Source organism: Ziziphus jujuba, chromosome 7 (genome assembly GCF_031755915.1).
Source record: "Ziziphus jujuba cultivar Dongzao chromosome 7, ASM3175591v1".
Lineage (NCBI taxonomy): Eukaryota > Viridiplantae > Streptophyta > Magnoliopsida > Rosales > Rhamnaceae > Ziziphus > Ziziphus jujuba.
Window position 1 is genome coordinate 2,150,283 of NC_083385.1, and position 16,412 is coordinate 2,166,694.

Sequence of the window (16,412 nt, forward strand, 5' to 3'; positions counted from 1 at the left end):
TTCACGTTTCTGCTGTGCTCATGTCGCGTTTGGATAGTCTAATAGGCGTTCTTTCTCTGAGCGATGAAAAAATGAAAATGAAAATAGAAAACTTAAAACTGGGGTGAGAGAGGCTCGAACTCTCGACCTCAGGATAACTCACTCGATACGCTATGAGACCTACGCGCTAGCCAACTGCGCCACCACCCCCTTAGCTGGAAGCAACGATAAAGCTTTTTTTATCAAAACATATTCATGCTTAAAAATATATATCCAACCACAGCTGTTCCATTGACTTTCAAAATTTTTCTTATCAATTTACATCAAAAGAGATTGGATTGCGGAAAGAAGTAATCAAGGCCAGGATTCTCAGGAAAGAATGAAAAGTTAATAGAAATTGAAATGCCAGGCAAAAGACTGATTAACTTCCACTATGCTGCTTTTGTTTCATTAATCCAGCAAATGCGTAATTCAATCACAAATTTTATAACATTCTACTCAAACAGTAGAGGCCTTTCCTGTAATAATTTTTTTTTACAGAGCATAAAATTTGAATCATGCTACTTTCCAGGTAGAAGAAAAAAGTTTGGAAAACAAAAATTTTTTAGCTTCAAGAGCTTCTCAACTCCAGCACTTGTGTCACCAAAAACTTCATGAAATGTGCACAGGAGCAGATAGCCACACATCTACTTGTCGTTGACTCAGTAATCACTGGTTCATCAGAGACAAAAGAATAGAAATGGCATTAGTAATTAGTGATAGTAATTAGTGATCTTCCTCATCATAGGACCGCAAAATGCTTCAACCAGCTAAGAGTAACAAATACTGAAAATTAACTAGTAAAATTTGACAAGTAATCTTTGTATATGTTTATAAATTGCTAAGGTGTTTGCTATCAGCAGCTCCATGTTAGATTGAGCAATGGATATTTTTATCAAATCTGTACAAGAATTCTACAACCACCAGCTTGTTTTTCAACAAATTAAAACATTCAAGGGCATGATTTCTTTAATTCAAATTTTCATAGAAGAGAATTTAGTCGTTAGGTATCTTATCTTAGATTTAAAAGCATCAAAACAAAGAGGCGAAAGGAAAGGACAAGAACGGGTTGCAAACAATGTTGTACATCTGCAAATGCTGTATCAACTGACCTTTCAATGCGACAGTGTTGGCTGATACAACAAATAAATCAATAATGAAAACCACAGAAGATGGAAATTCCCAAACCTGTAGAACACATAAATAAAATTAGATGTATACTGAGTTTAACCACGTAGTATACTGCAGGGTACAAGTACAGATACGGAAAAAACAATCACGCAATTCAGAAACCATACCATCATAGCCAAAAGAAATAACTTGAAGTAACTCGAAATAAGGATTGCTGGCAGAATTTCTTTGTATCTGTTCAAGTATAAACCAAATCAAATCATATACAATACAAGTAAAAGTGTGAAAAAAATGTGTAACATAAGCAACTCTTTATCCATCTGCTAGAGGTTAGCTATCTTAAATCAACTCTTCACCTGAGGGATCCAACTGATGCACTCAAGAAGATCCTCGTTGCAAGTAGAAAAGTAGAAAGAAAGATGAAGTTTCCAAGAAATACATCCATCAAGAGCTAAAATGAAAAGAAAATGAAACTCATTTGTCAAAACATTTACAGGAAACTAAAAGAAAACTTATTTGCAGTTCAAACTAGATTAAAGCCAAACCTTTTGAAATCTCCAAAGTAAAGAGGAAAAGCTTGTGGACAAACCCAATTGTTCTCTGCTTCTATCTATAAAAAGACTCCTGTCTTAAGCAATTGCTAAGGCATGAACAATTCTATTCATTCATATATAATATGGTAATAATAAAAGAATAGAAAAGAAATTGCTGAACTGAATGGATACAGCCATCCAAAACAAGAAACCCAAAACTCAATTTCCCAAGCAAACCCTGCTAAAACAACACCACAAAATCAGTCAACGAAAAAAGCAGCAAATGAACTGAAATTGAAAAGAAAATAAAAAATAAAAAATAGAACCTCAAAATAGGAACTTTTTGGTCCGAGCACGTTATACAGTAGATGTCTATATGCTTTGGGCTTTTGCAGGATCAAATCTATAACAATAATCTTTAAAATAGAAGAACGAAAACAGAATGAAGCTTCAAATTACTACGGCTAATTAATTAAAAAAAGGAAACCATTTAAAAAAAAAAAAAAACTGAGAAATACCATGATTTCGCATTCGATGTACTCGTCCGCAGCTGCTCTACACCTCTCCTAAGCATCCAAAAAAAAAAAAAAAGACAATTTTAAAAAAATAATAATAATAAATAAATAGGAAAGAGCTGGGAAATAAAAGGGGAGCAACAATGTTATATAAAATCGTACGCATTTCATGAGCCGTATGTTGCCGGGAGAGTACTGTACGAACAGAGATTTCATTGCGTTCCCGCACTCCACGCATCTGTACTCCATCCTCCTCACTCCAAACTCCCAATTCCAATTCTTTGCACCCTCAAACTCCAACCCCCCCACCACCACATACCATTACCGCGCTCCCTCCCTTTCTCCGTCTTCTCCCAATAAAACTGCACCGTTTCATTATTATTATTATTATTATTTTGTCCTCTCCTTTTGGACTGGGCTAGTAATTTTGAGCCTACCATACCTCAAGCCCAAACATCCAAGGCTTTGGACTAGCTAATCCGAGCGTGATTTGGACCCAATTGACTACCATTAAAAGTTGATATTTATAAAAATGGTTAATCATTTATTTCTGTTTTTGCTGAAATGGTTAATCATTTATTTCATGTGTTCAACTAACACATTAGTAATATAATTAAACCGTTTAAATAATTGCAATTTATAGACACTTGTAAAAATAGTTAGATAGTTATTTTTCCACAAAAGAATTCTACATCAACAACTCCTCCATTTTCCTTCTCCTCCCATTTTTCAAATGTGGCAATTAGTTGGTTTTGTCGGTTTTAATCTATAGAACCTTATATTTGCACGTGTGACTTATTATCAAATTGATCAGACTAAAATTTATAGGGGAAAAAATTAATTATATTTAACCAAACTTTATATGAAGTTGTTTTTTTTTTTTTTTTTTTTTGGGCCGTAAATATGTATCAAGATTCTTTTTTCTTTTTTCTTTTTTGGGGGTAAATGTGAATATGCATCTACCAAGTTATTTTGAGCTAAGACAAGAGTGTTGAATCAAAGGCTCCATTGTCCATACCAACTAAAGTTATTTTAACTCTGATGGCACGTCGTCTTCAATCACATTCTTTGACTTTTATGACAAGTCCCTTGAAACGACACCAATTTTCTAACAATCATAAAACGACAAGTGAAGTGAGATTGTACGCCTTATGTCTCTGTATTTTCCATATAAATACTATGCTTGTTTAGGCATACGCTTGTTGTAGAAAAAAAAAAATGAAAAGAGAAATCCAAAAAACTAGGCAAATGCATGTGGCTTTTTTTCTGTTCATCATCATCGTCCACTGAAATGATGCTTAAACAGTTAAACCTAAGCCCTAGAATATAATTTAGCCCTATTCTAGGTAGCTAGGGTTGGGTTCTCTTAAGTTAATATTTAAGTTTTGAACATACGAATCTTTCGTTTTATTAATTTCTTAAAGCAATGTTACAAGTAATTTATTATTTTCCAGGCATTTCTTTTATGATAAGTATTGAAAACCTGACCAGCCACCGGACCTCCTTTTGTCTCAATATATTTATATAATGAATCAACTTGGCTTGTAATCTTTATAGATGAAAAATATGGCCTTGTTCGTTGATCCAAAATTGCTTCATAATTGGTAAATTAAAATTGATTAGACCTAATTAATCTCTTCTCTCACTTGTCCACGCTAACAATAACGTCATTACTGTTGACGTCGTGATTAATGGGGTACTGAGCAACATATATTGAAAAGAAAAAGTAAGAGCGCAATGTTTAAACTTATAACAAAGATGGTACATGTTTTTGTCTGCCAATTTAATGCATGTATACGATACGAGAGAAGATCAAGTTCAAGAGACAACAACTTATTAAGAATTCCATTCCGTACCAATTAATTAGTTAATTTACATGCACTCAAATTGATCATCAATCAGATGGAATCCAATTAATTAATACCATTAATTAATCCTAATTAAAGTGCATGCCTTAGTACTTTTGGTTTCAATTAATACTATAAATTAATCCTAATTAATTGAAGTGTATACCCCAGTAATTTTAGTTTCAATTAATAGTAATCAAAGTGCATAACCCCGTAATTTCGGTTTCACGGACAGCTGTATTTCGCATTGGCAAAAACTATATACATTATATATAATCCAATGTGATTATATATCGCTTAAAAAAAAAAGTGATTATATATAGGAATTATTTCTTCATTAGATATGCGTACTGGCTGCTGCGAGAAATGTAGAGGATAATGTCCATTTCAGAGTTCACTTGTGGTTCGATCATGCTAACTTATATATTGAGAAGTTCCCTAGCTTAATATTCTATATATATATATATATATATATATATATATATGTTGTCTATTTTATTTATTTATTTATTTATTTATTTATTTTACATTTTCATATATCATCACAACAAATGAACTTTCAAGTGTTTGCTCTCCCGTACGCTATTTTATAGCAATTTAGACATTAATCTTCACTCCAACCTGAAAATTAAGGGTAGAGATTTATTGCAGAGGCATTAGATAAATTAATCCGTGTAGAATAAGAACAAATAAATTAACCCTTGAGATCATGAATAAACATAATTAACTCTTGAGATCATGAATAAACATAGTTTTCACTGCTAGAACTATTGAGTTGAGCTCATAAAAATTGGAATCTCTGCCAATTCAATCATCCTGACAAGGATATGTGCTGCATTATGTTTCAAATTATAGAAAATCACTTAATCAAATGTATTTTTAGAAAATTCTAGATTGACTACAACTAATAATTTTAAAAATTATTGTATTACTCAATAACTCTCATATTAACTACAATTATTGTTTTAATTAACTTGAAATGAATAATATTGATTCGGTGGCTATTAATCCCTGTACATGAATTAATCACATAAACTATTTTGAACTCAACAGTTTTAAAACCAAATTTTACCTCGTACTACTCTTAAACCTCGGACTAATTAGCTTGGCTCAGTCAGGTACTCCTGCATAAAACTTCACCAAACGCTAGTATTTGTATAGTTTCAACTGGCCCATAGTTTGTATAGTTAATTAATTATTTCACTATATTACTTCATTAGTTGTTACATAAATATAAGGTCAGTTCTATATGTATTGTCTTAACCTTTCCAACTAGCTGGTTCACCTTTAAACATCGACCAATGTAAAACTTTTTTCTGCAGTTAATTATAGCTTGCTAGCTATAGCCTGGGTCTTCTCATGAGTTTTGGACCAGATTAATTAAATATATTTTTTTTTCAATTTAACTTTCATATTTACTCAAGACTAGAATGGGCATTAATTCATTACCATAATATATGCATATGTATATATCTCCACTACAATAATTAATAAACTCTTCCTAATTTAAAGTATATCACATTACTATTATTCGTTTTATAAATTGATTACATAAAATGTATTTATATATGTTCTATAATTATCTTACTATGCATGAACAACGTAGCTTCGGAGATATATATATATATATATATATATACACACACCACGTTTGATTTTAGTCTCTCCTCTCCACCATATTCTTTTTAGATAAATTAAAGTGTTTCCTAATAAGAAGCTATAGTTGTTGATTCACATGCATTTTGATTTCAATATTTTCCTCTACAGTGTGTGCACATCATTTTCCTTCTCATTATCAATTCACCTACTTCTAGTTTGTAATAAAACTTTTGGCAAATATTTTACAAAGAGTAGTAGTACACTATGGATGCAGATATTTACCTTCATAAAAGTACCCCGAAGATGTACATTCCCAGCTTTCTTTTGATGCATATATACAGCCTAGCATGATAAAAAAAGCTGCACCATCTTACCACTTAGTTATGCATAGCTACAGCTTTATCGTCCAGCACTCGTACATAGGATCTATAATGCATGTTATATATGAAATAGTAAGAAGAGCATTTTAAATATCTGTTTCAACAAGTATAATATATATATTGATGGGAGGTATCCAGATTCCAGAGCATCTTTTTATATATATATATATATATATATATATATTATCTCTTTTTAGAAAATCGATAAAGATAGGATTAAGATTGTCAACAGGATCAGAGATAGCATTCAAAGATCTATATATATATATATATACACAATAAAATTAGAATATATACATATTTACATATTTGTAATGACAGATTTGATTGATACAGTACTTGTGACGAATATGTGCTCTAAGAGAAATAGAAAAGCATGTATGCATATATGCATAGATATGTATTGGGATTAACAATCAAAACCAAGCATGCAGAGACGAACTTTTTTCTAACAATATGTTTTAATGTAGGCTGATCCAACAACACAAATGCTTACTGTACTGATGAAGGAACTGTACGGTCTTCTGCTTTAAACAAGGTTTTGCATTAATCCAGAGGGACAAGGTTGGAAGCTGGCCGGGTGGCAGCAATTAAAGATCGGAAGACATGATCAATAAAAACAATGGTAACTACTTCATAAATACTAGTGCAAATCTACATGGAGAGAGAGATGAGAGAGCTAGGTACATAAAAATAAAAAGTACAAATACGAACCTCTTTTTTTTTTTTAAATAATTTTTTTATTATTATTATTTTTTTAATAGCACTGAAAATTGAAACTTTATATGCCCATTACCTGCAGAGCGTGCCTAACTAATCAGCAGCACAGCAGACGCAGAAGTAGCAGCCAGCAAGATTAACGCTAAACATTAAAGGGGGTTATTCAGAAAACAACAGTGTTGAGAGAAAAGAAACTAATGAACACAACTTTTCGATCCTTTGCATCAATCTCCTGTGTGCTACAGAACTTCTAATTCAGGAACAACTCCAACAGATTATTGATCAAAGAGAAGATCCAGTTCCTATATATATATATATATATACACATATATATAAATATGCTATTTAATTAACAAAAAAAAATTGATAGGAGGAACAGATTCATTGGAAATGTATAAACTAATTAAGCGGCCGAAAACCATGTCATTCATAGAATCCTCGGATTCAAGCAAACCCCAAGTAATTAACAAGGATATATATATATATATATATATATATATATGAAGTTGATGACTCTTCATTTTAAAATATATATGGTGTATTATACACAATTGCAAATATTCCAACTCAACAACATTAAATAATTGTTCGCACGCTGCGTATCATGTTGATCTAAAATTCTTTACAACCCCAAACCTCAGCTATATATATATATATATATATAATTAACCAATGTACCAATATATATATAACTGGATATATAATCGAAGAACAAAATTAAGGCAAAACAGATCATCATATATATATATTCTTTCGAGAGACTTAGGGATTTTATCCTAAATTCAGTGCCCATGGCAATGCAAATTTAGATGTGAAAAGTAAATATTTTTAGGGTGTTCATAATATAATTTGTAAGACACAAAACAAGAAAATGGGCTAGAGAGAAACTGTATACTCCAATGGGTTTCACTTATCCTCATGAAATTTCTTTTATCTAGCTAGCTAAGGATCCAAAGCGAAAGACAAAGAAGTAGATTTTCCTTTCTTCAAAAACTCTGCTGGAATTGGAATTGGAATTGTACTTGGCTGTGAGTGGTTGGGTAGCTTTACTTCGAGAGAAGAGGAAGAAAGATGATGATGAAGAAGAGACTGAGAAGCCATTGCCACATCCGGTACTGCAGTTCTACTAGAAGACAATATATCGCAATCCGGTTCTTCTTTGTACTCCATGTTTACACCAAATAGTCTAAGGCGTTTAGATTCATGAGAAGGTTGAGTATTAGTATTAGTACCAGTATTTGTGCCATGGCGACCGACAGGCACTGATTCAATCACCATTGGAACAATATTTCCTCCACCACCACCACCACCAACCCTTTGAACTTCCTCAGCCTGATGTAATTGTGAGTGTAAAAGAGAACTTCCTCCCCCTCCTCCTCCTGATGATGACCTAAGAAAGTTGTAGTAGTCATATTGACTACTAGTAGTACTGCCACCGTGGTGGTAGTTTGAGCTGTAATACTGTTGATGATGATGGCGGTTATAAGGATGAACATTGTTGTAACTACTCAACTGGTATTGAAAATGCTCATGGTGTCTCAGTGGCATCGAAACTGGCTGTGGCTGCGGCATCGAGTAGAGCCGGCCGGCCCATCGGACGGACTGCGGGAAATGTTGGTGCTGCTGCTGCTGATGATGGTGGTGGAGGTGATCGGATGGAAGCTGCAGAGGTGCAAGCAGCGATGTGGCCGGGTTTGGAGGTGCGTAAGGGCGTCTCCTCCAATCAATATACAAACGATTCTTACCTGATTCACCAACGCCTCGCTGGAACGAAACGACGTCGCCGGCGTCCAGCTTCTTCTCCTTGACGAAGCGGCTCCAACCTTTGGTCATAACATAGCTCTGGCTGCTGTTCCAGTAAGAGTACCGGAATCGCCACGGTTTCCCATTCCGATCTTCGAAATTCAAGAGCAGGCCTTTCTCGTTTGTGGAAGAGTCGAGGGGAAAATACTTCTCCGCGTGTTGCTTCGGAATAACGAGGCGGTTGAGCTTGCCTACGTCACTCGGCGTCACCACTTTGTCGAACATGTGCTCCCTCTCAATACCCGACCAACCTCCTCGAGAACCATCGCTGGCTTCCTCGTCGCTGCTTTTCAACGACAAGTCTATGAGATGTAATTTGCTGTTGAAATTCGTAGTTTCTGATGCCGCTGCTGCTGCGGCAGATTCATGATGATGATCTTCTGATGGGGACTCAAATCTCCTGATTAGCCATTGATTCTGCAGCTGCTGCTGAGGAACAACAACATGATGATGATGATGATTTTGGTGCCTAGAATTATACCCAGAAGAAGATGAAGGGAGCTGAGTAGTAGTAGCGGTGGTATTAATACTAGTACTGTTAACCCTTACCTCATCCTCTTCTTCTTGATCTTCTTCTTCTTCTTTGTCTGAATACTCTCTCCGAAATTCTTGAGCATACTCTTTACTCATCCTCCTCCTCCAAATTAATTCAGTGGATCTATCCAGAAATTGATATCGATTTTTTTTATATATATATAAAAAAACAATCCTGAGAGTATCAAGAAGGTGGGTGAATCGTCCTAGAAGACCTGATGACGGCCTTCAAGACCTGCAATTTCATGGTGTATTTGGGCTGTAAAAGATTCTATATCTTTTTCTCACAGATCTCTGAGACCACAGAGAGCTAAAAGTGGAGCTAGCTCTGTCTGAGTACACAAATTATAAAAAAAAAAAAGAAAAAGAAAAAAGGGTCGGTGCCTTCTTCTTTGACCGAGAGATTAACAAACACACATACACTCAAACCCTAAAACAAGCAGTGCACGATTGAAGAAAGCCAAGTTGTTGATATTGTTGACCTTAAAAGCTTAATATTCTGAGAGGAAGAATATCAACCAGAGAAGGATATGTAGAAAGAGAGAGAGAAAGAGAGAGAGAGAGGAAAGGAAGAGAGCGATTGATGGTTTATTTTTCTAGTGCTGAATTTACCCCCTGTTGCCCTTCCTTGGAAGCTTCTTAATTTACAAAACTAGAGAAGAGAAAAACAACAATTTTGCTTCGTATTTCCGTTGTTCTTTTGTTGACTGTGAGTGTGTGTGTGTGTGTTGTGAGTGAGAGAGAGAGAGAGAGGGTCGGAAGAAGAGAAAGTTTTGCACGTAGGGGCCCATGAAACGATGCGGTTTTGGTCATGTGAGCTTGTCCTTTTCACGGATCAATTTTAGGTATTTGTATCTTTTGTGCGTTTAACACCCAAACAAGCTAAAATTAAATCCCATTCTCTTCTCCCAGTTGAAGCATCCAAGTTTAAACAGTTTATTTGATATTATTTAAAGAAATTTTATGTAGAGAGGGGGCAAAGCTAGTTAGGTTTGAGATTTGACTTTTGGTTTAATTGATTAAGTGCTGGTCCAGCCACTCCAAACTATAAAGCAACCACCACCTTATATCAACCTCACACCGACTTGTAGGCGCCTCCTATTTCTGAACCGGCCGGCGTGCTGCCCAACATATACATACATATCTATATATATATATACATATACATAACCAGAGATGATATTGGTAATGGTAACCCATATCCTTATCCAAATTCCTTGTCTAGTTCTAGTTCGATATCAATTACCTACTAAGGCCTTGTTTTGATAAATTGTAAAGTTTGAGAACCTTTTTCTATGCTTGGATTAAATAATTGGAGATGAGAAATTCTCAAATTGTTACACATAGAGTGGTGTCAAAACTTAATTTAATTATTTTCAAATCTTAGTATCCTAATACTTACCAAACGGTTACAGGAAATCAGTTGCTTCAAAAGTTTGACATCTTCCAAACAGTATCTAAACTCACTTTACTTCTTTTTACTTCTTAAATTAATAATATTCATAATTGAAATAAATTTAAATTAAATTTCAAGTGTTACAGATATTTATATTAGGTGCGATATTTATATTAGGTGCTGTCCCATATATAACCTTTGCCCTTGCTCATGTCTATCTAATTATATGGGAAAAAGCTATGGTACGTTCTGTCCGCATACTACATCTAAGCCGATGTTTTTCAATTGTGTATACGTACGCAATAAAGTCGATGTTTTTTTTTTTAAAATGTCGATTTTGATGCAGATCTACATGCTGACAGACCACAACGTAGCTTTCTCCTATATATATATATACACATATATAAATTATGATCTTTAACTTTCAATGTTATAGGACAAAAGAAAAAAAAAATGGATCGACTTAGACAAGGGTCAAGATTATTTCTCAAAAAATCTTATTATCAAAAAAATATGTTTATAGAACATTCCCTCTATACATTTTGTGCCTAAAACTTAGGTTAATATTAAAGAGTACTTGGTTCTTAGGAAAAAAAAAAAAAAAACGTACTTGGTTAAGATAAGATTCTTAATTAAGATAAATAAACAGGTCATGTTACATATTGATGTCATCCTGTACACAATTTGAGTAGACAAGACATGTTAAACATTGAGAAACAAGATTATTTTACAGGCCATAAAAGGCACACAATGCAAGAACTGCAACGACACGGTGCAAATTAAAGAGAAAAACATGAGCTAATTATGGGATAATCTCTTGTTTCTTCGACATTTGTGTCCGTTTCTCGAATTATTGACCAAAATCTTTTATGTGATTTTTTCCCTAAACTTTCCACATATGGCAATTTCTTTTTCTCTTTATTATTATTATTATTATTTATTTTTCTCGGTTTTAACTAGGTGGTTTTCACTTAGCAAGCTAAGCAATTCATATTCTCTCAAAACCCTTTTTCCTTTTAATTATGATTCCTAATTAAAGATTGTTCCTTAAAATTAGTTAAGAGATTATGAAGATCGAGTTAATTTCTACAAATTAACAGTGGAAACTGGCATGTATCAAACTTGTCAAAAATATATATATATAAAAAACAAATTAACGAAAAATCAAAATGGTCAACAGTTCAGATGAATTTCTACTCTTATTAGATTTAAATTTCCAGATCATGAATAGGCGTATTGCCAGCATAAATAGAATATCGATCTTTAGGCTTTAAAGATTTATAAATTTATATCTTCTGAATTTGATCAGTGATGGTTCACTTTCAACTATCATGTACTCACAAACCTAGCATCCCACTCTGCACATCCGACCATTGGAAATTAAGTAAATGGGAAAATAATTAATATATTTGTAGATTTGATCTAAGTAGTAAAATTGTTGAAAAAACATATTTACACCTAGGACTTAAATTTTGAAATGTAATGAGCTGTAATACCAAAAAATTAAAAAAATTAAAAAATTAAAAAATAAAAAAACCATTTATGCATATATATATATATATATATATATATATATATATGTAGGGCATACAGTGCATTTACATGTATACCTATAAACCGCTTGTCAAGGAAAAAAAAAAAAAAACCATATAATTCTGATACACCTATGAAGTTATATTTAATTTAAATCGTGTACAAAATTAAAAATATATAAATATAAATATATATATATATATAAAATATGACACAATAAATGGTTTTATTAGTTAAGCATTTCTATTTATATCTATAAAATATGAGTTCAAGTCATCGTGAATAAAATTTTGTTAAGTATTTTGTAACATATGTGATTTATTAAATAATAAATAAAAATTTTTTGAATAGTTTGTAACAAATGTGATTTGTTAAATATATATATATATATATATATATATATATATATATATATATATATATATATATATATATATATTTATATATAATTAATATAACAAGTAGCCTGGCCTTACAAGTTGACCCAAAAAAACAAAAAAGAAAAAAAAAAAAAAAAAAAAAAAAAAAAAAAGAGAGGTAGCCCCTTGCACACGGTGTGTATATATATATATATAGTTATATAGTACTCTATATATCTACAAAAATCGCTATCCTCAATTAATGTTGTGGTCCTGATGAGGTTTGGTATTTTGCTTCATGGGTTGGAATTTCCAGACATTTTATTATTATCATATAAATTGTTATGGTCTATTAATTTGTTAAGATTGACAACCAAGAAGTAATCATGATATTATGTAGTATTAAAGTCATAGAGGGTAAAGAAACGACTTGTTGCGTAGTGATGATGCATATAAGAGTCATACATATATAGTGCTATATCTATATATTGGAAACTGCAATAAACAGAGTAAAGAGGGATTATTATTAATTGAAGCTAGAAAAAAGCCAGAGGGCCAAGGGCTGGCTCTTGGGAAATATATATATATATATATATATATATATTGTCAATTCCTACAATACGGTCATAATGGTCATTGTCACATAACATAATCCATCGTCTCGTCCATTTTCACTTTGCTATACTAATTTAGTTTGCAACTTATTCTACATGCAAAAACCCTCGGATTGTTGGACCAAAAATAGGAAGAAAATGATGGATTTTGAGATAAAAACATACCCATTCATATTTTAAGTACTACATCGATATCTCTTATCATCAAGCGAGCGCATGCATCAGAAGGAGAACTCCTGGTTTTTTTACATGTAGAATATTGTAGCTATTGATAACAAAATTCTACCTTTAGGAATTGTTAAAAATGCAAAGCGCCTTAGGCTATTATAATGACAAGCCAATATATATAGGGTTTCACATTGATATTCACAATTTTCAAAATTTTATAATTTAGATTTTTAATTTTTCAACTCATCAATTTAAATTTTTAATTTTTCAATTGTTATAATTTGGATTTTTTTTTTAACCTTTTGAATAAGGTTTAACAACTGTTTTATATGATTTATATTAAACTAAGTCAAATTTTGAACTATAAAATATTAAAATGAAAATTTTTAAACTAAATTTAAAAATCTGTAGTTTCATATTTTATAGTTTAAAATTTTAAATAATATAAATGTGAATCATTTAATATAGTTTAAGTACCAATCAAGTCATCTGTACCAATTTTTTTTTTTAAAAAAAATAAATGGTGCAAGGTACAAAATTTTAATACTTATTAGTTTAAAAATTGATACGGTCAAATAAGACAATTGTTAAATCCTATAATTAAAAACCAAACAAAATCTAAATTGCAACTAATTGAAAAATAATTAAGTTAAAAATTTAAGTTTAAATTGTAAAATTTAATGGTAAAACACCAGTAAAATACCAAAGTAGTTTACCCATATATATATATATATATATATATATACAAAATTGATTTCCTAGGAGATATCTTTGAGCTTCTTCTAGAGACATGACGTTGTGGATAACAACAGTGGGACTTACATGCTTTTATTATAATTTAATTGGTTATCTTTAAGGGTTTATTTTTTAAATTAGGTTTTAATTTTAGAAATTAAAAAAAATATATTAAGTGATTGGATTGTCATGTAACACTAAACAGGTTCAGGAAGATTAATAAGAGTAATTTAATTTTTATAAGCACTTAACGAACGTGAGCCATAAGAGAGGACATAATTTCTATTCTTTAACTTGCCCTATTATAGAATACAGTTCGATTACATGCTAGTTCATCTATGAGATAGTAATAAAAAAATAATATAATTATTCGTCTCCTTAAAAGTAATATATTTGATCTATATATAATGTATAGACTATTATTATCCATTTGATTATTCTAATTATAATATATAGATTATCATTATTATTATTATTATTATTATTATTATTATTATTATGATCCATTAAATTTTTTTAATAGTCAAGATTTAAAAATATATTTAAAATTTATATAAATGTAATGAAATATTAAAATCATAAAAGAATAAAGTGAATGTCATATAATAAATTCAAAAAACAATTTTAAATTTCAAACTTCTAAAATAATTTAATGACTAATAAGGAAGATCATGATTTAGTAATTTATATATACAAATCCTAAGTTCAATTAATTTGTCCTTTAAATTCAAAAACATGGAGAGCTAGGCCTTATGAAGATAAGATTATCCTCCCAGTACTACTCCACCGAGCAAGTTGCAGTCTCATGGGATAAAAATGGATAATGCAGAGTTCAAGTGGGAAACATTTAAAATACAGTAGCAATATATATATATATATATATATATCTAAATCTTAATTTATAAAGAGTAAAGTTTGAGACAAAAAAGAAAGAAAGTGATAATATAAATAGGAAGCAGGGAGTAAGTAACGCTTACCTAGAATTTCCGAGGAAATATCAGAGTTCACATCATCATCATCATCATCCAGAAAAGGAGGGAGTGGTCAGTGTTGCCGCCCCCTACCTCTCTTTAAAGCTAAAGCCTAATCCTAATGGGGACCTCTTACTATTTCTCTCAGCACTCTTTAGCTCTCCTTGTTTCTCATCATTTATTCAGATGTAGATGAATACCTTCTTTATCATATATATCATACATTTATATATATGGCCCTTTTAGTTAATTATTTAGACTGCTACTAGTATATAATTAGATTAATTGGTAAATAATAAGTAATATTGCTTGGGGTGTGTGTGTGTGTGTATATATATATATGTGTGTGTGTGTGTGTGTGTGTGTGTGTGTAAAAGGAGAATTAGCTGGGTAGTGATTACTTTTTGTTGGTACAGTATATATAGGGTTGAGGGCCTTGAGGGCTATATGTTTATAGGGTTTAGGACCACACCCTCCCCTAGCTAGAGGAGAGTACTAGACATATCCCCATCCCAACCAGACTCTCTCACAAGCTTACACTTGGGCGTCCAGTTGGCGGTTATCTTATTTTCCATCATAATTCTTGTGATGGCTTTTTGTCCCCATCTCTCTATCTCTGTACACTGACCATATACCTTGTCCACATTAATCCTTCGTTCTCATCACCTCACAGTGACTTCCACTGTTCTTCTTGCCAGTTATTTGTTTTTCTTGTTTTACTTCCCATTTCACTCCCCACTACACCTTATTCTTTTCTTATCAATATAATATACACATACATACATATATATATATATATATATATATATATATTTGAAATGATATATATATATATATATCGAAAAGTCCTTTTTTTTTTTTATCTTGATTATATATTCCAGCATATATGCCTTGAATCCAACTAATTAGATAAACAAAATGAAAATCAAACTGCATGCATTAATTAGTACTAGTTTTAAGTTTGTTTTTTCAAATATATATATTTTTTTAAGTTATACATTTTACTAATTTCTTAACCTGAACAACAAAGAAAGCATCATACAGATGAGTCTACATCAACTAGTGGGTGTCCATACCATGATGATATTGATGATAATAGCGGCTACTATTATATTATATGCATATATATATATTTGATGACAAGAGGCAGTGTAGGCTGGGAGAGTACTGACTAGAGTATAAGATTTGAAGCCCCAGGCCAATATGTAAATATATAAATATGGTATCTGTTGTGATGATGTATATAATATATTAATAATATATATGGTGTGCAGAGTAGAGGGGGCCACATGTTTGTGAGAAAGTGGGTCCATATGTAAGGGAAGGAGGACACAAGAAATCAGCCAAATAGCTGAAAGAGAACTCAAAATAAATGGAGGCGAGACTACCCAAATAATTCCTTTTCAAGTGTAAGGGAGAAGGATCATAGTGGGGGCTGCAATACCAGATGAAGCAGCAGCATATATTACAGTTCAGAGCCACCATTCCTTCCATTCCGACTTCCCATTTCCCAATTCCATATTCTTTATTTAATTTATATATATATATAGAGAAAG

At 31.8% G+C, this 16,412-nt stretch overlaps 2 protein-coding genes and 1 non-coding gene across 7 annotated transcripts; all 3 read right to left on the reverse strand.

The window, feature by feature from the left end:
* Positions 1-99: 99 nt before the first annotated feature.
* On the reverse strand, positions 100-189 carry TRNAM-CAU (transfer RNA methionine (anticodon CAU)). The gene is given in 2 exon segments: positions 100-135; positions 152-189. It is a non-coding gene; the product is annotated as a tRNA-Met (tRNA).
* Positions 190-394: 205 nt separating this feature from the next.
* LOC107423801 (protein ARV 2) lies at positions 395-2,547 on the reverse strand. Of its 2 annotated transcripts, none has more exons than XM_048479279.2 (9): positions 2,360-2,547; positions 2,201-2,248; positions 2,009-2,098; positions 1,875-1,923; positions 1,695-1,777; positions 1,506-1,600; positions 1,317-1,383; positions 1,131-1,206; positions 395-690 (listed from the first exon to the last, which is right to left on the reverse strand). In XM_048479279.2, exons 1-9 carry the CDS (start codon positions 2,444-2,446, stop codon positions 590-592), a joined length of 696 nt encoding a protein of 231 aa, XP_048335236.2. In that variant the 5' UTR covers positions 2,447-2,547; the 3' UTR covers positions 395-589. The 2 variants fall into 2 exon arrangements, with proteins under 2 accessions (XP_048335236.2, XP_048335237.2); XM_048479280.2 differs by having other exon boundaries at positions 1,875-1,920; positions 2,360-2,545.
* A 3,757-nt stretch (positions 2,548-6,304) lies between these two features.
* LOC107423809 (B3 domain-containing transcription factor NGA1) lies at positions 6,305-9,790 on the reverse strand. Of its 4 annotated transcripts, none has more exons than XR_007242722.2 (2): positions 6,820-9,790; positions 6,305-6,595 (listed from the first exon to the last, which is right to left on the reverse strand). XR_007242722.2 is itself a non-coding variant. In XM_060818696.1 (2 exons), the coding sequence occupies exons 1-2, from the start codon at positions 9,161-9,163 to the stop codon at positions 7,686-7,688; spliced, it is 1,398 nt and encodes a 465-aa protein (XP_060674679.1). In that variant the 5' UTR covers positions 9,164-9,790; the 3' UTR covers positions 6,305-7,685. The 4 variants fall into 4 exon arrangements, 3 of the variants coding, with proteins under 3 accessions (XP_060674679.1, XP_015888931.2, XP_015888930.2); XM_060818696.1 differs by having other exon boundaries at positions 6,305-9,015; positions 9,096-9,790; XM_016033445.4 differs by having other exon boundaries at positions 6,305-8,972; positions 9,096-9,789.
* Between the last annotated feature and the right edge of the window lie 6,622 nt (positions 9,791-16,412).